At 39.6% G+C, this 25,938-nt stretch overlaps 1 protein-coding gene across 4 annotated transcripts in view; it reads right to left on the bottom strand.

The window, feature by feature from the left end:
- Window positions 1-25,938, bottom strand: part of LOC126175602 (mucin-17-like) — a 207,199-nt gene that overhangs the window by 27,138 nt on the left and 154,123 nt on the right. For all 4 annotated transcript variants that reach the window (XM_049922476.1, XM_049922475.1, XM_049922477.1 and 1 more), the window contains 2 exons: window positions 24,336-24,437; window positions 4,663-4,722 (listed from right to left, as the gene is read on the bottom strand). In XM_049922476.1, coding sequence (XP_049778433.1) covers window positions 4,663-4,722; window positions 24,336-24,437 — 162 coding nt within the window. The remainder of the gene's footprint in view (window positions 1-4,662; window positions 4,723-24,335; window positions 24,438-25,938) is intronic.

The following is a 25,938-nucleotide window of genomic DNA, read 5'->3' as shown; positions in this document are numbered from 1 at the left end:
AGAGAAATCTTCAGATGTAAAAGTGCCTTCAGGCAAATCACATTCTAATGTAGTTAGTCATGATACTCACGCAGTGAAAGTTTTTATTATCTAACAGTTGGAATGACACTAGTGCCCTAGCTGCAAGAAAGTCAGCAATTCAATTAATGTTTGTTTTTAATTATTTTTCTACTTAATTAATGAAACAGTTATTATATTTTTGCATTCCAAGCATTAATAAATTATCAGGAGACATGAATGACCATGAAATAAATATAAAAAAACAAATCTCACTGGTTCAATGACATGAGCTACAACTTAATCATGAAGAAATATTTTTGAACATGTGTGTAATTACTATCTCCTGGAAACCAATAGAATTGAAACATACTTCATGCATGAGAAGCAAGTGTTTCTGTTGTTTTCTATTCTTACTATGATCAGCTCTTTTCTTTATATGTAACAATTTTGTAAGGCATCTTAAGATTTGCACATCTTACACTTTACTCGATTTTCTAATACGCATATATTTTTGTAAATGTGACTACTTTTGTATAAAAGTGAATGTGTTGAAGATTCTACCTGTTTGTGGCTCAGATGTAGCAACAACTGTGGAATTGCATAAAAAGTTCTCAGTTTACGTGCCGCATCAAATTTGGATAAAATTCCGAGCTTTTTGATGACTACCTCCATCATCTTCATCATGGGTAAAACTGACTGTCGTGGACAGGTGAGGCTTCCACTTTTATAAGCAGTGGACAGCTTGGCTGGATAACATCACTGTGAAAAAGGCGTGTACGGAGGTAGCGGCCTCTATGTCCATAGATTTTGTTTGCGCACTTTATCCAGTGTTGCTTGCAGCACCATCCATCGCAACAGGCAGAGAACTGCAAGGAATGTAAGAAGTCTCCCTCTGCGCTCTTTCTTTATCAACTGCATGCTTCCATGCATTGCTGAGTGCATATCCAGAATCTTTGTGAAAAATAATCTCGGCCTGAGAGTATCGGGAATTTACAGCATTCCTTGCGAGTATGGCAAAAATTATATGGGCCAGTCTATAAAAATTGTTGTAGATCGCTGTGTGGAACATCAGCGTCACCTGAAATACAGGTATCTAAAAAAATCAGTGGTGGCTGAGCACAGTTTGATAAATAAACATAAGATTTTATTCAATGAAACAAGAATACTTGCTCACGCTTCAAACTATTGGAACTCTGTCATCAGGGAAGCAATTGAAATTAGACTATGTGAAAATAATTTCAACAGAGACTCTGGATATGCACTCAGCAATGCATGGCAGCATGCAGTTGATAAAGAAAGAGTGCAGAGGGAGACTTCTCACATTCTTTGCAGTTCTCCGCCTGTTGCGATGGGTGGTACTGCAAGCAACACTGGATAAAGCATGCATACAAAATCTATGGATATAGTGGCCGCTACCTCCATATGCGTCTTTTTCACAGTGATGTTATCCAACCAAGCTGTCCACTGCTTATAAAAGTTCAAGCCTCACCAGTCCACGACAGTCAGTTTTACCCCTGATCAAGATGACAGAGGTAGTCATCAAAAAGCTCGGGATTTTATCCAAATTTGACACAGCGAGTAAACCAAGAACTTTTTATGCAAGGACTCTGTCATGAAAGACTTCGTAGTCAATTGTGGAATTGGTTTTCTGTGTATTACATAGTACTATCAGTTTTCAGTGGTTTTCCCTTCAGCTACAGTTGTGGTGGTGTATTTGGTACATTAAATAATGTAGGTATTGCATTCCTTGCAAGTTTCCTGCATTCCACATCCATTTATTTGATTGGAATTGTAGCAAATGAAACTCCACCTCATTCTGCAAAATTTCAGGTCATCTACTGTTTACTAGTCGTTTTTTCTTAAAAGAGAACAGTCTTAAGTAAATATGCTTGTGCCACAAGAGGATTGTACATAGGCAGTCCAGTAACATACCATTTCATAATTCCCAAAATCCTTATAAAACTAAATAAATACAAATGCTGTGCCATTTTTAGTCATTGCTGATTTTTATGGCACCACATATGCTCCCTGTTGTAGTTACTAGATTAAAATCAACAAAAACAACACCATTCACACTCCTCTGATATCATATGCAGAAGTGTAGCTTCCTTTCTGCTTTGAGTACTGCCATTGCAGTGTATTACAAATAATTATTTAAATAAGAAACTTTTTAATACAACCCTTTATAAATGGAATAAAAAGTATAAAATAATTGTTCCTAGCCCCACGAAGATAGTCCTGAAAGCTAGTGACTGTAAATTTTTACTAGCAATAACAATACTTGTAAAATTTAAAATGGGAACATTGGGTGCATGCAATAGATAATTGATGCTTGAATAGTTCAACTAAGTCACTAGCAATTTTATTGCATTATGAATGCTCTGAACTGTTGTGCGGTTTTTCTCAACAACAGCTACTCTACACTCCTTAGTGTTACCTAGTGCATGTGCCCCATGTTTTTAATTTCAAATTTTAGAAATACAGTCATAGCTATTAAATATTCATGAGCACAGGTTTTTGGGACTACCTATATGGGTTAGGATCTGTATCGAGCTAGGAGAAATTATTTTATACTATCTAATCCAACTTAAAAACTTGTTGAATTAAAAAGTTTTTGTGTTTAAATAATTATTTTCTGGTTGTCTGCTTGTGTGTGTGAAATTGTTCATTAATCTTCAAGTATTCTGACAAGATTACAACAGAGGCACAAGGTAAATTTCAGATTAATTTGAGTTCCTGCTCACCTGAGTGAACCAAAGTACTGCTTCCTCCTATGCACATCTCACAGGGGATCGTAAAGGTAAAAATTATGAGGGTTTTGAGTTCACATAAAGAGTTACCGGTAACCGTTCTTACCGTGAAACATTTGTGACTGGAACAGGAAAATACTGAAGTAGCACTGACACACAGAGTATCCTAGACAACACAACAGGCATGAGACGGAGTTAATGTTGCATTATCATTCACTTATTAGCTATGTTGAAAGTTTCAGTTCTCTAGCTCACTGGGAAGTTAGTTTAAAATCAATTTCAAAATATGTACCAAACAGACAGACAGACAGATGGATAGACAGACATGACAACAAAGTGCCCTCCACCACACGCCAGACAAAAGAGTGAGTTAATATTGTATTTTCATCCAGTTTTGAACTATGTTGAAAGTTTCAAGTCTCTAGTTCATCAGGAAATTTGTTTGAAGTCAATTCCAGAATTTGTACTGAACATACACAGAGAAAAATGAAGTACTCTCCATCACACACCAACTATGAAAGTAAGTTACTATAGCATTATCATCAAGTTCTGAGCTATGATCCACTTCTGGACTATGCTGAAAGTTTCAAGTCTCTAGTTCATCAACTGCAAAATGTGTACGGAACAGACAAACAGACAAGAAAGTGACCTAATAGAAACATATTAAAATGAGCAGCAGTGTAGTGACTGTATGTGCTGGACTGTGGGCATACCCAAAGGGAATGTTATAGGACCATTACTTTGTAAAAATACATATAAATGCCCTTGTAGATAACTTCAGAAGTTCCATAGGGCTTTTTGCTTATGCTGTTGCATATAATGAAGTTGCAACACTAGAAAATGGTAGCAAAATTCAGGAACACCTGCAAAGGATTGATACTTGGTGCATGGATTAGAAGTTAAGCCTCATATGATTACAAGATTGCAAACAATCACTGTGAGCAGTTGCATCCATAAAGCATCTATGAATATGAGATTCGAGTGGAATGAACACACAAAACTGATCACTGGTAAGGCAGATGCCAGACTGAGATTTACTGGATCAAGCCTCAGGAAATGTTGACCACCCACAATGTAGATGGCTTACAAAACCTTTCTTCAGCCAATACACAAATTTTGCTTGTCAGTATGGGATTGTTACAAGATCACAGGAGAAGTAGAGAAGATGAAAAGAAGAGCACTGCAGTTTGTTACAGGTTCATTTAGTAAGAACAAGAGTATCACAGGCTTGGCCAATTCCTGAGAGATGCTGTGCATCACCTTGTGGTTTCTTGTTAAAATTATGAGAGCATATGTTTCTAGAACAGCCAAACTACATATTGCTCCCTCCTATGTATATTTCATGAAAAAACCATGAAGAAAAAATTAGAGAGAGTCAAGCTCACACGCATGCTTACCAACAACTATTCTTCCTGAACACTGTTCAAGAATGGAATAGGAAAGGGGTGAAGTGACAGTGGTACACTAAGTACCCTTCGTCACACCCAATGAGGTGCCCAGCAGAGTGCACATGTAGATTTATAGACATAAAATATTGATTACTCAGTTTTTAACTCAAGCATACCTATTCAACCTTCCCCCCTCCCACACTCTGTACTCAAGTCATAGCTATTAAATATTCACGAGCACAGGTTTTTGGGACTTCCTATATGGGTTAGAATCTGTTGCACTTTTGTAATAAAGATCTCCATGGGAAATTATATTGGTTTTCCCCAACGCAATGTAGGAAGAGGATAAAATGGCTCCAACTTTGGCTGGTCTCTAGATGAAAAGAGGATACTCATATCCACAATTTAATAGATAACTATGACAATAAACGTAAAGGTAAATTACATGTTTAAGAAGTATATAGGTAAAACTGCATAATTTGTTTTGTTATAGTACCATGATGAAATAAAAAATTAGTACACACCAGATCTGCTCCTGGATCTATACTTCCTGCATCTGGCTGGAGGGCAGATGAGAAAAGACCCTGAAACAAATTAAAAATAAGGGTGTGCCTGGTTGTAGTAATGAAAAAATAAAAATGAAATATTATCTCCTTTATATTCATGCAAATGAGATACTGAACATTTGAAAAAATTTAAAAAAGTGAGAAGAAGAAGAAGATGCTGATGATAATGATGATGACCATAATGATTATGAGGAAAGTTCATTAGTAATGGTGGAAGTAAAAGGCAACAAGTAGCTATAAATCAATTTGAGGGCAAAATGGAACTTTAATAATTTCAGAGAATTAAGAGGTATGGACATTGCATAACTGCCAGGGAAATGAAAGAAGGATGAAAACACAAGGAAAAGAAGAGAGGAAGGAGAATATTCATTAACTAAGAATTCTGAAATGGGTAAAGCACCAGTAAGATGACTACATATGATGAAGTAGGCAAGTAAAAAGGTGGAAAATTTAACATGGATATTGAACAATGGAAACTCCAGGTTGGTATATCAACAATATAAGGAAAAAGATAGGCTGTAACACCATAAAGAAGACACAATTAGCTGCAGTCAGGCACAATGGAAAGACTTGTTATAAATTTGGCTTCTGGCCAAAGCCTCTTTCAGAAATGGAAACACACACACATTCATGCACACAAGCTAGCACACCTCACACACACGGAAATCTGGAAGGGTTGGGGAAGGCAGAGAGAGATACCAGGGTACGGGTGGGGAAGAGAGAGAGGAGAGCTGTTTGGTGAAGCATGCTGGGGCTAGAAGGAGGTATGACAAGATTGTCAACAGGTGCAGTGTTGGGAGGCTGCAGGGTGGTGGTTGTTGGGGGGAGGGGGGAGGGGGGGAAGATGGGAAAGGAGGATGGAAAATGAGAGGAGGAGGGAAGGGGAAAGATGGGTGAGCGAACTGGCAGAGGGCGGCACACAAAGAGGATGAGGGAATGTGAATAGGGAGGACATGATAGGCCAGAGAGGGTGGGAACTGTAGTATGGAAGGTGTGGGGATAGAAGATTACCATTATAGTGAGCTGAGCCCAGGATAATTTTGGGAGTTGAGAATGTGGTGTAAGGATAACTCCCATCTCCAGAGTTACCCTGAGGCACAACATGCAGCTAAACATAACATGTTTGATCTCAATAGTTACTTCCCAACCTGGGCCATTTGATGCTCCCCTCCACCACCAGCATATCTGAACTGTGCACATGGCAGTTATCCTTACAACACATTCTCCACTCCTGAAATTATCCCAGCATCAACTTATGGTAACCTACTGTCCCCGCACCCTCCACTCTATAGTTTCCACCCACTCTGTCCTATCATCTGCTCCCTATTCACGTCTTTATAGACCAAGATAAGTTTAACCAGATAAAAGCTCAGCCTGTTGAGAATGGTCTTTCTGATCATGGTGCACAGCTAGTTACAATATATGACATAGCCCCATTCAGCAATACTAAACAGTCCTCCAAAGTAGTACGTTCAGTCAACGATTTAACAATTGCAAATTTCAGGGAAAGCCTACAGCAGTTAGACTGGGATGAGGTGTACCGTGAACCTGATGCCAGTTTAAAATATAATTTATTTCATGACATTTTTGTAAATGCATTTGAAAACTGCTTCCCCAAGAAAAGAGCTAAATATACTCATAAGAAACCCTGTAACAAACCATGGCTTACTAAGGGTATAAAAATATATTTTAACCGGAAAAGGGAAATGTATCTGACAGCAAGAAAGAGTAGTGACCCAGAAACTATCAAACATTATAAAAACTACTGTGTTATATTAAGAAAAGTTATTAAAAAATCCAGAAGTATGTGTATCACGTCTGAAATCAGCAACTCTGATAATAAAATTAAAACAATTTGGAATATTATTAAAAGAGAAACAGGTCAACCAAGAGCACAGGAAGACAGTATTACCATCAGATTGAATGAAAACTTTACGAACAAAAAGTCAGAAGTTGAAAATATTTTTAATAATAATTTTCTAAATGTTGTGGATATAGTAGGATCCAGGTGTTCATTAGAAGATGCTAGGTTGTTAATGGAAGAGGCCATACCTATGCAATTTGATACAATTGAAATCTCACCCACTTCTCCCTCTGAAATTATGAAAATAATAAACTTGCTTAAAAGCAAAAACTCACATGGAATTGATGGCATTTCCAGCAAAATACTAAAAGCTTGTTCTCAACATATAAGTAAGATTCTCAGCCACCTGTGTAATAGCTCTCTGGAACAGGGCATTTTCCCTGATAGACTGAAATATGCTAGTGTTATACCTTTGCATAAAAAGGGGGATGGATCTGATGTCAACAATTACCATCCAATCTCCCTTCTAACAGCTTCATCCAAAATTTTTGAGAAAGTAATATATTCAAGAGTAGCTTCACATATCTGTAAAAATGAAGTACTAACAAAATGTCAGTTTGGTTTCCAGAAAGGTTTTTCAACAGAAAATGCCATATATGCTTTCACCAATCAAATTTTGAATGATCTGAATAACCGAACACCACCCATTGGGATTTTTTGTGATCTCTCAAAGGCTTTTGATTGTATAAATCATGAAATTCTGCTAGACAAGCTCAAGTATTGTGGCATGAGTGGCACAGTGCACAAATGGTTTAATTCGTACCTAACTGGAAGAGTGCAGAAAGTTGAAATAAGCAGTTCTCATAATATGCAAAGATCAGCACATTCCTCAAACTGGGGAACTATCAAGAATGGGGTTCCACAAGAGTCAGGCTTGGGTCCTTTGTTGTTCTTAATAAATATTAATGACTTGCCATTCTATATTCATGAAGAGGTAAAGTTAGTTCTCTTTGCTGATGATACAAGTATAGTAATCACACCTGACAAACAAGAATTAACTGATGAAATTGTCAATAATGTCTTTCAGAAAATTGCTAAGTGGTTCCTTGTAAACGGACTCTCACTGAATTTTAATAAGACACAGTACATACAGTTCCGTACAGTGAATGGTATGACGCCATTAATAAATATAGACCTTAATCAGAAGCATATAGCTAAGGTAGAATATTCAAAATTTTTAGGTGTGTCCATTGATGAGAGATTAAATTGGAAGAAACACATTGATGATCTGCTGAAACGTTTGAGTTCAGCTACTTATGCAATAAGCGTCATTGCAAATTTTGGTAATAAACATCTTAGTAAATTAGCTTACTACACCTATTTTCACTCATTGCTTTCATATGGCATCATATTTTGGGGTAATTCATCACTGAGGAATAAAGTATTTATTGCACAAAAGTGTGTAATCAGAATAATAGCTGGAGTCCACCCAAGATCATCCTGCAGACATTTATTTAAGGATCTAGGGATATTCACAGTAGCTTCTCAGTATATATACTCTCTTATGAAATTTGTTATTAACAACCAAACCCAATTCAAAAGTAATAGCAGTGTGCATAACTACAATACTAGGAGAAAGGATGATCTTCACTATTCAAGATTAAATCTAACTTTGGCACAGAAAGGGGTGAATTATACTGCCACTAAAGTCTTTGGTCACTTACCAAATAGTATCAAAAGTCTGCCAGATAACCAACAAGTATTTAAGAAGAAATAAAAAGAATTTATGAATGACAACTCCTTCTACTCCATAGAGGAATTTTTAGATATAAATTAAGAAAAAAAATTATAAAAAATAAAAATATAAAAAAATAAAAAAACACTAAAAAAGTTGTTATATTTGAAGTGTCGGCAGAAGTGCCAACACTGTTTTGTTGGAGGAGCCCGAAATGCACGCTATAAGCTCACACAGGCTGGCGTGAGGTCTGTAACAGGATACGTAATGAATGCTATAAAGAAAAGTACGTAGCTTCTGGAATACTTAACTTCAATCAACATTTGTAGAACATTGCTCTTGATGATACAGAAGTATTATAGCAATTGAATACGGCACCTTGCTAGGTCGTAGCAACTGTAGCTGAAGGCTATGCTAACTATCGTCTCGGCAAATGAGAGCGTAATTCTCAGTGAACCATGGCTAGCAACGTCGGCTGTACAACTGGGGCGAGTGCTAGTACGTCTCTCTAGACCTGCCGTGTGGTGGCGCTCGGTCTGCAATTACTGACAGTGGTGACACGCGGGTCCGTCGTATACTAACGGACCACGGCCGATTTAAAAGCTACCACCTAGCAAGTGTGGTGTCTGGCGGTGACACCACAATATTAACTTAAGTATGTTGTTAAATTAACTTAATTATGTCATGTATTGGAAAATTTGACTCGTTCCACATCATTACAAAATATCGTATTCATGATCCATGGAACTAGTATTAATTTAATCTCTAATCTAATCTAATCTCCTCACCCTCTCGGTGTGCCACCCTCTGCCACCCTCTGCCACCCTCTGTCTTTCCCCTTTCCCCTTCACTGCTCCTCTCCTTTTCTGCTCCCCATTCACCACCACCCCTCTTCCTGGCCCCATCCAACTCCCACCCCACAGCCTCCCATGGTTGTACCTGCTGACAATCTTGTCATACCTTCTTCTAGTCATAGCATGCTTGGCCAGACAGCTCTCTCCCCCAACTCATACCATGCTATCCTTTCCCCTTCCCTGCCCCATCCAGTTTGCCGCTTCCATTCAAAGTGACAGTTGCGTACTTATCTTAGCTGCTGGAGATGGCAGTCATGAGTGCACAATAAGTGTTTGCTTATGCAAATGAATGTATGTGTGGTCCTTTTTTGAAGGAGACTTTGGCCAGAAGCTAAATGTGAAACAGTCTTTTTGTTGTACCTGACTACAATGCAGTGTGTCATCTTTGTGGTGAGTAGCAATCTATGTTTTTTGTTATATTGTTGTCATAGATATTAAAATCAGAGAGGTGGTTATCAGCAATGACTGATCCTATTTACTTTGGTTACTTTCAGTACTTACTGTTTAAGAGATAATTGGAAATAATTTCCATACATTGCATATCCATTCAACATTTAAATACTACACTGCTTTGGAGCACCACACACTGACGTTTCACTCCCTCAGTCTGTCCAACATAATTTAAAACAGAGACAAAGAGGCTTTCACCGAACAGACTAGCATGGAGAGCAGCGTCAAACCAGTCTTCACACTGAAGACCACAACAACAACAACAACAACAACAACATGCTACTAATTTCCTTGCATCAAATAGGCTATTATGGTGCACGTTGGGATACAGTGCTTACAGTTTCACATGGTTCCACTATTTGCTTGAGAATACCTTGCAACTAGTAACAAGCAATTAAAATTTAATTTTGATCCTGAAAAAAGTCAATAATAGGGCCTCCCTTTCTCAGAAATTTTGTGATTTCTGTGAGCTGGCTTTGAGGGATTGTGATGGGAGCAAAGGGTCAGATAATCTACTTACAGTATTTTAATGGTCTAAAAAAATAAACCACTGAAACAGACTACTGATATACCATAAAAAAAGGCTTTATCTTTTAAAGCCATTTCCATAACAGTATAAAACGAACTATTCCTATGCTTGATGAAATCTGACAGAGATATAATTTTATAGGAAATTAAATTATCAGTGCTGTATGTGTTAGTACCAATGCTTCATTTGCTTATGGACATGTTGATTATGCAAATCACCTACTAAGGCATGACAATGCTGCCTCTAAGGTTCAAAGATGTTTACTTAGTTTCACTTCAGAAGTCAATTAAACGAGAGAAAGTCTAGAATTCTACAACAAAGAAAATCTAACAAGTAAAAATTGATTCACGAATGAGAGTAGAAATTACCAGAGAAGTGTGTGACATTATTCTGACTCAAAAAATGAACCTACACTTCCAGTTCACAGTTCATCCTTGTGTATTTTCACTGCTGCAGAAATTAATTTTGATAAATTTACTATCATATTTCATGAAGAACTTTGCAACTCAGTGTTAAACTATTTTCAATTTTGATAAGGGAAATTTTTGTACAGATCTTCCTGTAATATACTCAATGGATGAATTCAGAAAACTTAGTATCTTTAAGCAAGCAAATTTGCTTCCACTTTTTATCAAGTCCTCAAAGTTTTGAAAATAGCCACATGCTTCCACTAACAAGTGAAACTAAATACTGTTTCTGTATTATGGAAAGGGTGAAAACATTTGTCACAATACAAAAAGAACATTCAACAGCACACGTTATCACAATAGGAAAAAATTATGATCATAAACATTCAATAATTATATGAGAAGGTAATCATCAAGTTCCCTTCGAATAAGATGGAAGTCGCCTAAAGTAGAGAGGATAATCATTTACCAGTTCAGCCTTCTAAGTGTAATTCATTCTGTAAATTACATGAGCTGCCACTGGTTATCAGTGGAAAAAAATACACATACTTGCAATACGTTTGGTTAATATTGTCAAATATATCTTGTGAAATAACTTTTCAGAACTGAGTTACAGGTCACTGCTACCATAAAGTACCCAAAACAACTGTAGTCTATTAATGTTACAATAAAGTATTCAACTCAAGCAAGCAATGAAACAAAACAAAAATAACTCTTTGTCACTTTAAAGTAGTTCATTTGTTACAAATAGTATTTTATATGACCGATATACAGGGTGCTACAAAAAGATACAGCCAAACTTTCAGGAAACATTCCTCACACACAAAGAAAGAAAATATGTTATGTGGACATGTGTCCGGAAATGCTTACTTTCCATGTTAGAGCTCATTTTATTACTTCTCTTCAAATCACATTAATCATGGAATGGAAACACACAGCAACAGAACGTACCAGCGTGACTTCAAACACTTTGTTACAGGAAATGTTCAAAATGTCCTCCATTAGCGAGGATACATGCATCCACCCTCCATTGCATGGAATCCCTGATGCGGTGATGCAGCCCTGGAGAATGGCGTATTGTATCACAGCCGTCCACAATACGAGCACGAAGAGTCTCTACATTTGGTACAGGGGTTGCGTAGACAAGAGCTTTCAAATGCCCCCATAAATTAAAGTCAAGAGGGTTGAGTCAGGAGAGCGTGGAGGCCATGGAATTGGTCCTCCTCTACCAATCCATCGGTCACCGAATCTGTTGTTGAGAAGCATACGAACACTTCGACTGAAATGTGCAGGAGCTCAATCGTGCATGAACCACATGTTGTGTCATACTTGTAAAGGCACATGTTCTAGCAGCACAGGTAGAGTATCCCGTATGAAATCGTGATAACGTGCTCCATTGAGCATAGGTGGAAGAACATGGGGCCCAATCAAGACATCACCAACAATGCCTGCCCAAACGGTCACAGAAAATCTGTGTTGATGATGTGATTGCACAATTGCATTGGATTCTCGTCAGCCCACACATGTTGATTGTGAAAATTTACAATTTGCTCACATTGGAATGAAGCCTCATCTGTAAAGAGAACATTTGCACTAAAATGAGGATTGACACATTGTTGGATGAACCGTTCGCAGAAGTGTACCCGTGGAGGTCAATCAGTTGCTGACAGTGCCTGCACACGCTGTACATGGTACGGAAACAACTGGTTCTCCCGTAGCACTCTCCGTACATTGACACGGTCAACGTTACCTTGTACAGCAGCAACTTCTCTGACACTGACATTAGGGTTATCGTCAACTGCATGAAGAATTGCCTCATCCATTGCAGGTGTCCTCATCATTCTAGGTCTTCCCCAGTCGCAAGTCATAGGCTGGAATGTTCCGTGTTCCCTAAGACGCCGATCAATTGCTTTGAACATCTTCCTGTCGGGACACCTTCATTCTGGAAATCTCTGTCGATACAAACGTACCGTGCCACGGCTATTGCCCCGTGCTAATCCATACATCAAATGGGCATCTGCCAACTCCGCAATTGTAAACATTGCACTGACTGCAAAACCACGTTCGTGATGAACACTAACCTGTTGGTGCTACGTACTGATGTGCTTGATGCTAGTACTGTAGAGCAATGAGTCGCATGTCAACACAAGCACCAAAGTCAACATTACCTTCGTTCAATTGGGCCAATTGGTGGTGAATTGAGGAAGTACAGTACATACTGACGAAACTAAAATGAGCTCTAACATGGAAATTAAGCATTTCTGGACACGTCCACACGACATCTTTTCTTTATTTGTGTGTGAGGAATGTTTCCTGAAAGTTTAGCAGGACCTTTTTATAACGCCCTGTAGAGGGTTCAAAAGGTTCCACTCCTTACAAATGAGTGTGTTACCCTCATTATTTTTAATATAAGTTGCTCAGTCAATATTATTTGCTGGAAGTATCTGTCATAGCAGTGTTTCAAGCTCAGATGTATGTGAAATGATGCAATGGTGGTTACCACCACATGCCACCATAAACCACAAGCAGTAGCTCTGTTTTCACAACTACCAATCGTTTCACTTCCTAGGCAGGCTACACATGAGGAAGGGATTGAGGGCTTGGTTAGGAACTATGAAGGAAGGTGGAAATTATTTAATAAGCTGTCTAACCCACTTTAGTCAATAATGCAGGACACTGATAAATTATCTCTAGACACAAGTGATCAGATATTAAACCTGTTAAGACTGACAGATCGTTTGCAGAATCAGGCTGAGCCACTACAAATTGCCAACTCCATCATCTTTCAAATTATCTGTCCCTTAACTCAGGGAAAATCAAGCAGCCCATAGCCTTGGTATATCAGTAGTAGAGGAAGTCGATAATGCTTTTGAAGGCATGCACATGGAGGACTGGTTATGTATCCCTTTCACTAGTAGACCTGAAACATTCACTGAAATTGAAAAGTCAGTGGCAGTCATCAAAAACATCCATTTTTGTGATGAAAAGTATGGCAGTAGTCAGTATAGCTTAGAGCCACTTGTAAGTGGGAATACTCCACAGCAAAGTGTGAAAGCTGAGGGCACCCACCAATAGGACATGTTTTTGATGAATCAATGAGACCACTTATTCTGTTTTGTTTTGTTTTGTTTTAGGGTGCAAAAACAACTAGGGTCATACATGCCCAAGTCAGAACCGTTGAACACTAATGAAAAAAGGAGTTAAAAATGAATACATACTAAGCCCAAGCGATGGAAGGAAAGACAGGTAAAAACAGCGACTTGGAGAAAGGTCCATAAAATACGGCATAGAGAAACTGAAGTTCTGAACTAAAGATTAAATGCCCTGCTATGGTGAATAAAAAGTAAAATGTGCTTGACAGACCACGTGCTGTTCACTAAAATGGCCAGTAACTCAGATGGTAAACATAAATGAGAAAGTAAGTGGTTAAAAAAAGAGCATTCTGTCAGGAAGTAGTGAACCACTAGACGTTGAGGGCAATAAATGGTGGGGGCACACCACATAACAAATGGCAAGAGGGCCGAGAGTAGGTCGTCCAAGCTGATGGGAGGGGCTTAATCACCCAGAGCTTGTTCCCATGAGGAGGACCAGTGATGCCAAAGTGACACCACCTGCTGACAGATGGAAACATGGAGATCATTGGAGGGAGTGGAAGAACCAGCTCGCCAAGATACAATAACTGCAGCCTTGGCAGCAGAATCAGTGGCCTTGTTCCCCATCAGACTGACATGACCTGGAACCCATATAAACATCACAGTGGCTCCATCAAGAGTGAGCAAGTGATAGCTTTCCTGTACCCGTTGCACTAAGGGATGGATGGTGAACAGCACACTGAGGCTCTTAAGGGCACAGAGAGTCAGAGCAAATGACACATTGAAAAGCCTATGTTGCCAGATGTACTGCATGACATGATACAGTGTGAAGAGCTCTGCTGCAAATACTGAGCAGTGTTCCAGAAGCCAATACCCAAAAACATCGGTGCCAATGATGAAGGCACACCCGACACCACGGTGAGTCTGAGAGCCATCAGTGTACACAAAGGTACTATCGTGAAGTTCTGTGTGAAAGTTGTGAAATTTAAGGCGATAGAGTGAGGTTGGAGTAGTGTCTTTAGGAAGTGAATGAAGGTCAAGGTGAACACAAGCCTCCGCATGAAGCCAAGATGATGAATGGTTCACATCCATTCGGGAAAGTGACAGGTAGCATGAAGTTCAGCCGCTGGAGCAAGGGCCAAAAGTAAACTCCAGGAGGTAACAGAGAAGACAATGTGCCCCACACTGGAGGTCAAAGTAGTCATCAAAGAAGGAGGCATAGGATGGGTGGCCAGGCAAGGCAGACAAAACAGCATGCGTATCTCCGAGGAGAAAGTCACGGCATTATGACAGCAGTTGTTCGGCAACTTCAGCATACACACTCTCAATCGGGATAATGTAAAAGAAGCCAATGGCCAAAAGGATGCCATGATAGTGGATAGTATTGAGATGGTGTAAGAGGGACGGACATGCAGAGGCATAAACAAAACAGCCGGAGCCTAGTTTCGACCAGATAGGGAACAGATACAAATGGAGGAGGGTGGTCCGATCCGCTCCCCAGGAAGTACAACTGAGGACACGTAGGACTTTGAGGGGCAACGTACAGTGGGCAGCCAGGTAAGACACACGAGAGGGCCAAAAACGTTTCCTATTGAACATGAGCCCCAGCAGTTTCATAGTTTCAGTGAACAGAAGAGCAACAGACCCAAGATGTAAAGGCGGTCGAAGAAACCAATGGTGCCACCAGCAATTCCTACAGACAGTTTTGTCAGTGGAAAAGCAAAAGCCATTATCAATGCTCCATGAGTAAAGGTGACTGAGACATCACTAAAGATGCCACGCAAGGAGACAAGTCCGTGGAGAACTTCAATAGATCACAAAATTGTCAATGAAAAGGAAGCTGGAGTTACCCAGCAGGAAATGGGCCAGAGCAGGGTTACTGGTGATAGCAAAGGGGGTGACACTAGGGTGGAACCCTGAGGCACACCGTTTTCCTGAAAAAAGGTGTCCAACAAGGCAGAACTCACACATACCTTGAAAACTCAGTCAATGAAGGAAACAGGGCATGTAGCCATGGAAGCTCACCCCACATGTAGAGAGTACGGAGGATACCAGTCCTCCAGCAGTTGTCGTAGGCTTTCTTCAAATCAAAAAACATGGCCACGGTATTTCTGCACTAAACCATTCATGACATGGGTTGACAAAGTGATAAAATGGTCAACCACAGAACGGCACACTCAAAATCCACACTGTGCAGTGGTTAGTAAATTGTGAGACTCAAGCCACCATACCTGCCAGGCAAGAATTATACATTCCATCACCTTGCAAACACAGCTGGTGAGAGAGGCAGAGTGATAACTATAAGGAAGGTGTTTGTCCTTGCTGGCCTTAGGCATGGGTGTGACAGTGGCTTCAGGCCAGCATGTGGGAAACATGCCCTCTGCCCAGACGTGATTGCACATATGAAGGAGAAAGTGCTTATCCGCAAGAGAAAGTTTCTGCAACAACTGAATGTGAACATTGTCCAGCCCTGGGACAGAGGATTGGGATGAAGTGAGAGCATGATCTAGCTCCCTCATAGTAAAAGCAGCATAATAGCACTCATGATTCTAAGAAGAGAAGAGTATCACCCGAGTCTCCTCCACTTGTTTCCAATGGAAGAAGAAAATTGGGGAATAGACGTTGGCCCCAGACAGCTGTCAGAGGTTGGCCCACATGATGGAAGATAGTGTGGAACTGCTAAAAATACTAGTAAAGGAAATCCAGCTAGCTTCCCTGCTATCCCAAAGAATATGACAACGACACTGTGCATGCAACTGTTTGTAATGAATGCAGTTTGCCATCATAGAATGATGGTTAAAAATACAGAGAGCAAGTCCCTGTGCACGAACTGCTTCACAGCACACCTCAGTCCACCAAGGGACCGGACATGGTGCAGCAAAGAGGAAGGTAGTTAGTTAGTTACGTGTTCCATTGATCAATCTCACAGTATCTGTTATGATGTGGAATGTGTAAAAAGTGCATAAGAAATGTGCATTTGAAAGTTAAGTGTTCAAAAATTCATCTATGGTATAGAAGGAGTTGTCAAGAAGATATAATTTCAATTTATTTTTAAAACTGTTACTGCGGTCTGTCAGATAGTTTATTTCATCTGGCAATTTATTGAAGAGTTTTACAGCAGCATATTTTAATCCTTTCTGTGCCAAAGATAGGTTAAGTAGAGGACAGTGTAAGTCATTCTTTCTTCTGGTAATATAATCATGAATGTCACTGTTGTTCTTAAACTGGTCCATGTTGTTGAGAACAAATTTCATTACTGAGTAAATGTACTGTGAGACTGTTGTAAGAATTCCTAATCTTTTAAAAAGATGCCTACAAGTACATGACAGAGAGAATGGACCACTCAAGAGATGGCCAAGCTGGGCAGTGCAGAAAGAGAGATCCAAATGGGAATAGGTATGAATGGAGTCTGAAAGGAACATTGGTGCTCTCATGTAAGGCAGATGAGATGAAGGTGATTGAGGAGGTCAGCCAAAAGGACACCTCTCTGACAGGTTCTGGGTGAGCCCCAAAGGGGATGGCATGCTTTAAGTAATGTATGTGAAATTCGTTGAAATTTGACATTTTTTGTTTTCTACTCCATAATGTACTTTGGACTTTCCTGAGCATTTTGGTATATAATACATTAAGATCAGACAATTGTGAGACCTTCAAATAACATATGTGTGACTGTCAAATTTTGCGGCTACGCATATACTGCTACAGTTAAGCAGTCATATCTTGGGAACTGCACACTCTAGAAGGCTGTGAATAGCTTTGTTTTGTGCCTACTGCTATGTCTCAGAAGTTGGCATTACGAATAAACAAATCATTCCTTTGTTTCTGATATGAGTTTTTGTTGAAAGTAGTGTGATTATCAGCTATTTTTGTAGTAAGCCCAACTTCTATTGCTTTTTATATGTAAATATATCTAAAAAGAAAGATGATGAGACTTACCAAACAAAAACGCTGGCAGGTCGATAGACACACAAACAAACACAAACATACACACAAAATTCAAGCTTTCGCAACAAATGGTTGCTTCATCAGGAAAGAGGGAAGGAGAGGGAAAGACGAAAGGATGTGGGTTTTAAGGGAGAGGGTAAGGAGTCATTCAAATCCCGGGAACGGAAAGAAGCCAAGGCTTGTGTCTGTGTATATGCGGATGGATATGTGTGTGTGTGCGAGTGTATACCTGTCCTTTTTTCCCCCTAAGGTAAGTCTTTCTGTTCCCGGGATTTGAATGACTCCTTACCCTCTCCCTTAAAACCCACATCCTTTCGTCTTTCCCTCTCCTTCCCTCTTTCCTGATGAAGCAACCGTTTGTTGCGAAAGCTTGAATTTTGTGTGTATGTTTGTGTTTGTTTGCGTGTCTATCGACCTGCCAGCGTGTTTGTTTGGTAAGTCTCATCATCTTTCTTTTTAGATATATTTTTCCCACGTGGAATGTTTCCCTCTTTATATTTATATGTAAATAAGATGACTAAGTGTAAAAGTAACTTCAAGAACGCAAATTTGCATGTAACAGATATGTGAGACCTGCATTTTCTTCTGAAGTTCTTAAAAACACGTGTGTTAGCAGTGAAAGAAACCATGATAATGTTTCTGAAGTGACCACACCCCCAAGTGCATCGAAAAGGAAAGTAACTTTAGAAACGGGTGACGGTGGAAAAAATAATGATATTTTGGACAACGTCATTATTGATCTGAAAATCCTTGCACAAGTTCTTTCTGAAACTGTCTCTTGCTGTTTTGTGGTGGTGAAGTTAAACTTTATGAGAATATTGGAGCTAGAATAGGTGTTGTGTCTAAATTAATTATGAAATGTCATACGTGCAAAAACAAAAACGCATTTCATACTTCATCAAAGTGTTCAGGTAGTGAATTGTATGAAACTAATGTGAGACTGTTCTATGGCCTTAGATGCATTGGTAAAGGCGCAAGGGCTGATAAAGTTCTCTGCACTGTGTTGTATTTGCCAAAACCACCTTCTACGTACATGAAATATGTAACAGCAATTGGGGACTCTGTAAATGCTGTGGCTGAAGATTCAGTGGTTGCTGTTACATCAGAAGCTGTTGAACAAAATGAGGGTGACACAGTGATCACCATTTCTGTGGATGGATCCTGTCAAAAGCATGGTTTTAGTTCTAAAAATGGTTTTACATCTGCAATAAGTATTGACACTGGAAAAGTTCTGGATTTGGAATTTCTCAGTAAGTACTGACAAGGTTGTACAGTGAACCAGAAGAATAGATTACTTCATAATCAGCAGTGTATAAAAAATTATGATGCCACAAGTGGAAGACTGGAGCTAAAAGGAGCAGTTAACATTTTCCAGTGTTTGCAGAGGGAGAGAGGTGTCAGAGATGTGAATTACTTATGTGATGGAGACATCAAGGCTTTCATTGCAGTACAAAACAGTAAGCCAGTTCCTGTACAAAAACTTGAGTGTGTAGGATATGTCAAGAAAAGGATGGGAACACATCTGCATAGCCTAAAAACCAAGCTGGGTAACACAAAACTGTCTGATGGCAAGACAATAAAATGTGCTGGAAGACTACTGGACAAAGTAATTGATGAATTACAGTATTATGGGAAGGCCAGTAGAGGTAACTGTGACAATTTAGAGACAATGAAAAGAGCTGTGTGGAGCACTTTCTTTCATCGAATATCAACTGATGAAAAGCCGTGTCATGCTTTGTGTCCACCTCCACCAAACACTTGGTGTAAATATAGGCAAGCTGAATTTTCTGGCACCATGCATGGATTTACACATAAACATTCTCTTCCTTTGGCAGTAATGGAGGCAATCAAACCTATTTACAGAGATTTGGCAAATCCTCAGCTACTAAAGAAGTGTTTACATGGGAAGACCCTGAATGTGATTGAGTCCTTCAGTAATGTTGTGTGGTGCCGTATGCCTAAAAATGTATTTGTTGGCCTAATGACTGTAAAGTGAGCAGAGTCTGATGCTGTAATAAATTTTAATGGTGGGAACTATGAAAGACTTAATGTTCTGGAGAAGTTAGGGGTAAGATTTGGACAGAACACAGCTAAAGGACTACGGGAACTGGATGAGCTTCGTATACATGAAGCAGAGTTAGCTGCTCTGAAAATGACAAAAGAAGCGAGAAAGGAAAGGAGGCAGCAAGCACTGGGCTGTTGTGGCACTGAAGAAGATACAGACTATGGGCCAGGACAATTCTAGTGCATAAAAGACGCAGGAATGTATGAATGTATAAGAATTTGTAATATAAAAAGTTTTAAACCTCAGTATCTCTTAACTACATTTTTTGCAATAAATGACCCATTTTCTAAAAAAGTGCTGATGGTAGATACATGAAATTTTCACAGCACGCCAAGCGTGAAATTCAACACATATGGAACTAGAATAATTAAAATTTCCTGAGTTGTTTTGTTTTTATGTTCATTTATTTACAAAATTCTGTCAAAAATTTAGTGTTTGAAAAAGAAGATTACATGCCCCACAATACAATTCTAGTATTAATTCTAGTTCAGTGTATCTAGAAAGGTGCATTCAACAATTATGGAAAATTGTAAGTCAGTATCTTAAAAAGTTTCCAAGATAATGGGTCACAAAATTCGATAATTTAACATTGGCGGCATAGGACATACAATGTCTGCTTAAAGTCACTGAGCAGCAGAAAGAGGTGAGGCAGTGGCCCAATAAGCTGAAGGAAGTTGGCCCTGGTGACACCAAGTGACAGAGTGATGTATAAGGTGGACTGCAACAGCTTGAAGCTCGGTAGTCAGGGAGACAGGTTGACTAAGAACCTCATCCCACATGAGCAGCATGAGTCCCCCACGTCACAGAATGCCATCCTCGGGAGAAGGTCAAGTGCTCTGGGAAAAAATGCGAGAGCTGAAAGCGGTCATGAGGAAGCAATTTTTTGTTTCCTGGAGGCAGAGAACAAATTGACCCTCCGATTCTTTTGTAAGTCCTCTTAGTTGGATCGAAGGCCATGGACATCCCACTAGAGGAGAGTCATAATGAGGAAAGGGGAGGAGGGAAAAAATGAAGGGGAGTCACCTCGGCAGTTGCTGAGTGCCAGCCTTCGAAGACTCACTGCAACAGAGTGCAGAGGCTTGAGGATCCTGCTCCATGAGATCTGAAGAGGCATTGGCATTCTCCCTTTGTGGATCTGTAGAGTCCAGGGCAGAAAAATGGTTGGTGATGTGAACCAGCAACACGGAGGTCGCCTAGGTGAGGGTATCACGTGGCAACATCATCGAAGAGGATCTCCGAGTTGGCAAAGGAGAAGACCATTTGCCTTTGTTTAACTTCTTGGAGCCTTTCTGGTTGGTAGAGGAAGACTCAGATGTTTGATGGCTGGAGGGACACAGGAAGTCTGTAGGAGTATTCCTTCTGTCCTATCTGGCCTGCCAATTGTATAGCAGGTGACTTCCCCAGTGAGGCAAAAGTTTGGTGGCTTGTTGCACAGCTGGAGGAGGAGACAGGTCTGCTACAATGACAATGGATGATTTCTTAACTGCAGTGCTGAATTTGAGGTTGCATGTCTGCATGGCCACGTCATTCATGGAGTGACATGTAGCAAGTACAGTACTGTAAGTGCTGGATGATAGGATGCAGGGTTTCCGACTAGCCAACAACTTCCGAGCAACAGGGTAAGGCACTTTTGCCTTCACCCAGATCTCTGGACGGTCTGCTTATCAAGATACATGGGACAATCTTGGAAGGAGGAGGCATGGTTGTCATTGCAGTTGATACAGTGGGGAGGAGGTGGACAATTGCAGTCGTGAGCAACCCTACCACAGGTTACACATTTGGCCGGGTTTCAACAGGACATTTGAGTGTGGTTGTAACAATGACACTGGTTGCAGCACATCAGGTTTGGAATGTACTGTCAACTGTGATAACATTGATGGAAGAACCACTCTATCAAAATTGAGAACAAGAGTGTGTGTGGGGCTAAGGATGCATCTACCTTTTTCATCACATAATGAACTGCAATGACACTCCGATCAGAGATGTACGTTTGGATTTCTGCCTCAGCCAGACCACTGAGCAGCATAGTGTAAATAGCACCATTGGAAGAATTCAGTGTTCGATAAACCTCAACATGAACACATGAACAAGATAGCCGTGGAGGAGCAAAGCTGCAAATAGTAGTTGTGCTTGAGAATCAGAAGTAGCTAAGTGCCATTTTGTAAATGAGAGCAGGATTTCACAGGGCCAGCAATTGCATCAACACTTTTCTAAATAATAAATGGATTAACCATAGCAAAGGACTGACTGTCTTCAGTACATGAAACCATGAGGAACCATGGTACAGCTGGGAGGGTCTTTGAATCGTCAGCCTCATTCTGTGTATGTTTGGTAGACACTGACTGAGCAGAAGACAGTAATACAGAAGATAGTAATACACTGCTGTTTGACTACCAGTAGTATAACGGGCTCCCTCCTCTGCAAAAGGTACACAATGTCAGTTTTTTAATGAGAAAATCCCCCACGATTGCCAGCATCTCCAACGGCACACTCCTTCCAACTGGGGACCCCCTCTGAATGGGGGGAACACGCCATAGGTAATTGTTCACACCTCAGGTCACACCTCCCGAACACTTGACAGAGGGACCAATCGGCAATTTGGGAAGATAGCAGCTCAGGCAATCATCTCTCCCTGGGCCTGGCCTGTACCAGGGAGTACATGCGAACCCTACCTGTCAATTTCGGGTTGGGAATTATGCATTACCCAATCACCTGTTACACATCAGATTCATGGATTGGCCTTCAGGAGCACTCAGTGAGGAAGAAGAAAAAGAGGAACCTCAAAGGCCAAAGCAGAGGAAGGATAGGAGAAGGGGAATGAAGAAAGAAAAAAAGTATGAAGACAGTGGACAGACTGTTCTGATATCAGCTACTAAATATGCAGAACACATTTCCAAAAACATCCCACACGTTCCCCACGGCAGGGGAAAAAGAACAGCAATAGGATAGACATGCAGTACAGAAGGGAAAAGATGCTGCAAAGGCTGGGGCCCTGTGGTAGCCAAACACGAACCCATCAAAGAGCAGTGAGCCCCCTGGATGCGAGGCCACTTGGTGTGAGACTGTCCACTAATGTGGGACAGAGTGAAGCAGAGCTGGCACAATGAAGTGGCAGCTCACAGTAAGATCTTACAGGGCCTGCTTAAGGCTTTTTGTGAAGTGAAAGCAGTTTCTAGGTCTGGTTTACCTTTCGTTTGTGCTACTTTGAATCATCAATCCATTGTGCCTTGCTGGACTCAGATAGTAATACACTGCTGTTTGACTACCAGTAGTATAACGGGCTCCCTCCTCTGCAAAAGGTACACAATGTTAGTTTTTTAATGAGGAAATGTTGCTTGCCTTGGGGAAAATTTGAGTTAATTAAAAAACTTCTTGTTATTTCTTATGTTTGATTTTACTGTTAAATAAATTAATTGGAATTGTATCAATTTATTTGTTCCAGACTCTTACCACTCACTAACCTAGCTCCCTACCATCTTATATACAATGTAGGCTTTCACAGCTGGAATTTATGTTCGTGGTAATTTTAGGTTTATGAGCATTAGGCTATGGTCTAAAGGATGTTTGTACACCCATTGTTTCATCTCTTAATGCTGGAGACACTTTCAGCTTTTCTGATTTCAAAAAACAACTTAGCAAAATCTTTATAGCCCCAGAATAAATTTCCAGCATTAGGAGATGAAATGTGTCTTATATCACGGTCTAATGCCGATAAAACTAGAATCACAAAGAATGTAACAACAGATTAGCCAAACCAATTTTCCAGTTGTTAAATGGACCAAAAAAAAAAGGCTCAATGAAAATCAAAAACATTTAGAAGAGCTGACCATACAGAATGAACAAATACAAAATAAAGAAAATTTCAGAATAAAAATCAAACACTTTCATTATTTTTGAGAAATAGTAATAAAAAGAAAATATAAAGAATCTTCAGTGAAGAACAAAGAAAACAACAAAGGGGGTACATTTAAAAAAGTGCAGAGATGAATGGAATATGAATACCAGCCAAGAAAACAAATAACAAGAAACTGTTTTACACAATCTACAATTCGTAAAATTCACATCAAGAACAAGACAGAAACGATGTACAAACCCAGCAAAATGGAAATCTTGAAGGTGACAGAAACACACATAAACAAACAACATGATCTTTCAGAATAACAGATCTAGGGACATCAGGAAGGTAAAGACATAGAATGGTATACAGAAGTGTAAGGAAGGGAGAACATGTTATCTTAAACCTAGAATATGATATTCCTATGCCATGTAGGAAGAAAGAATACAAACCTCTTTCCCATCAACAGATAAAATCAAAGAATCATTACTAGAAATATGGGGTATGAAGACTTGAACTAATTTCTTTTGATCCAATATCAAGGAATGTTCATTGTTGACAATTTGGCAATTTTCTAAAATGCAAATTTCACAGATGGAGAAGTTAAAATTAAAATTCTCTGGGCTATAATACTGTAACCTTCCTGAAGATGCCCTTCACAGATAGGCATGAAACGTTGGGTTATCTAACAGATCATAGGAGACCGTGGCATAATAATCTGACAAATTTTGCTAATTTTAAATATTCTTTGTCTAAATGCATTTTGTTGACAAGACAGATAAATGCATAAAACTTAATAAGACTCACTATAATAGCTACAAATATATTTTAATGTATCTGGTATTAACATGTTATCAGCTATGGTCACAAAAATATATATGGGATCTAAATCTGAGTTGTATCTCATATAATCACCTGTGATCCAGGACGTGCTAAGAGAAAACCAAGCCCTCTTGGCACAGCAGGAGTTGTAGTTGTTGTCACTCTTGTTCTGTGTCTCCCGCCATTAAGTAATTCCTAACCAGATGAAAAAAATGGTATTCAGCAGCCTTTCATTTTATTTTATGAATAATTCAACAGACATTTAATGCTACTAAATTTTAATGTATACAACAAACAAAAATATTGGGAAGCATCAGTCAAAAATCAGAAACAGCACAAATGTCTGTGGAGTGAGCAATAGCAGGAGTCTAAAACAGAGTGGGAAAGTAACATACTGTGTTTATATATTTATTTTATGCAGTATTAGCAGGGTACTAATAACATGCACACAGAGATTAATTACGTAATACAAAGAATCAATTACAGGCAAAATTCAATAAAATATAGACAGAAAGTAATAGGAGTAAAAATACAGAGTTTAATATGTACAATACGAATTAATAAAATACAGACAGGAAGGTAAAGAAAAACAAACAAACAGCAAGAGCTGTTCTGTGGAGAGCCCAGTATTTGGCAGTGCTCACTGCTGTTTTGTTAGCTGCAGCAAGGTCACTGATAGTGCAGTATCTGGCAGGTCCTTGCAGACTAGCAAAAGCCGTTAGTCCTGTACATCACCACACTGGCAAATTTCATCATCATTGCTCAAGCCCCATTTCCGGTGGTTGACTTTGCATCATGATATCCCACATCTCACTCCATTCAGCACCTTCCATGACACATAAAGTAGGTGTGAGCTTGCAGCTGGTTCCTCTTTGACATTCATTTGGTATGACTCAAGCAAACAAATATCATCCAAATTTCATTCAATGAGTTCCAGGAGATGAAGGAATTGCTGTAGTTGTCAGTGTGATATTCTTTCTTGATCTCAGTCTTTGTTTCAGTGCCTATGTTCAAACAAAGGATTCTGTGATCAGTTTCCTGTTTCTTCTTCTCCACTTCTGAAGCTGCTTTCCTGTGGATACTTGGTAGTACTATGCATGTAATTTGGTACAGTTCACTGACAGGAGTTGGTCATAGACAGCCAGTCACAATGTGTCCAGTCACTTTCAGAGCTGTTTGCATGTACAGGATTTTGCCAGACTGATGCAGGACATTCTGCTGCGGAGAAACATAGAGCCAGGGCAGATGTTCAAAGCACTTTTGGCAGAGTGCCCCAGGAGTCTCTGTAAGTTTATGGATGCTGTTGTTCCTTACACATATTTTGAGTTTTATTTCTTCACAGTGAGCTTTGAAAGTGTAACAGAGTAGATGGATTCCTTCCACCTTCACAATAATTCTTTATTATTCCACTCTTGACTGGCATGCAGAAAAATGAACACCTATACTTTTCCATGAGAGCTCTTATTTCCCTTATTTCATTATGATGATTGTTTCTCCCTATGTAGCTTGGCATCAACACAATATTTTGCCATTTGGAGGAGAAAGTTGGTGATTGAAATTTCGTGAAAAGATCTCCTACAATGAGAAATGCCTTTGTTTCAATTATGTCCACCCCAAATCCTGTATCATATTTGTGACACTCGCTCCCCTATTTCTCAATAATACAAAACACATTGCCCTTCTTTGAACTTTCTTG

This window comes from Schistocerca cancellata, chromosome 3 (assembly GCF_023864275.1).
Source record: "Schistocerca cancellata isolate TAMUIC-IGC-003103 chromosome 3, iqSchCanc2.1, whole genome shotgun sequence".
Classification (NCBI taxonomy): Eukaryota; Metazoa; Arthropoda; class Insecta; order Orthoptera; family Acrididae; genus Schistocerca; species Schistocerca cancellata.
The sequence above is the reverse complement of the archived record's forward strand: the minus strand, read 5'-3'. Positions and strand labels throughout refer to the sequence as shown.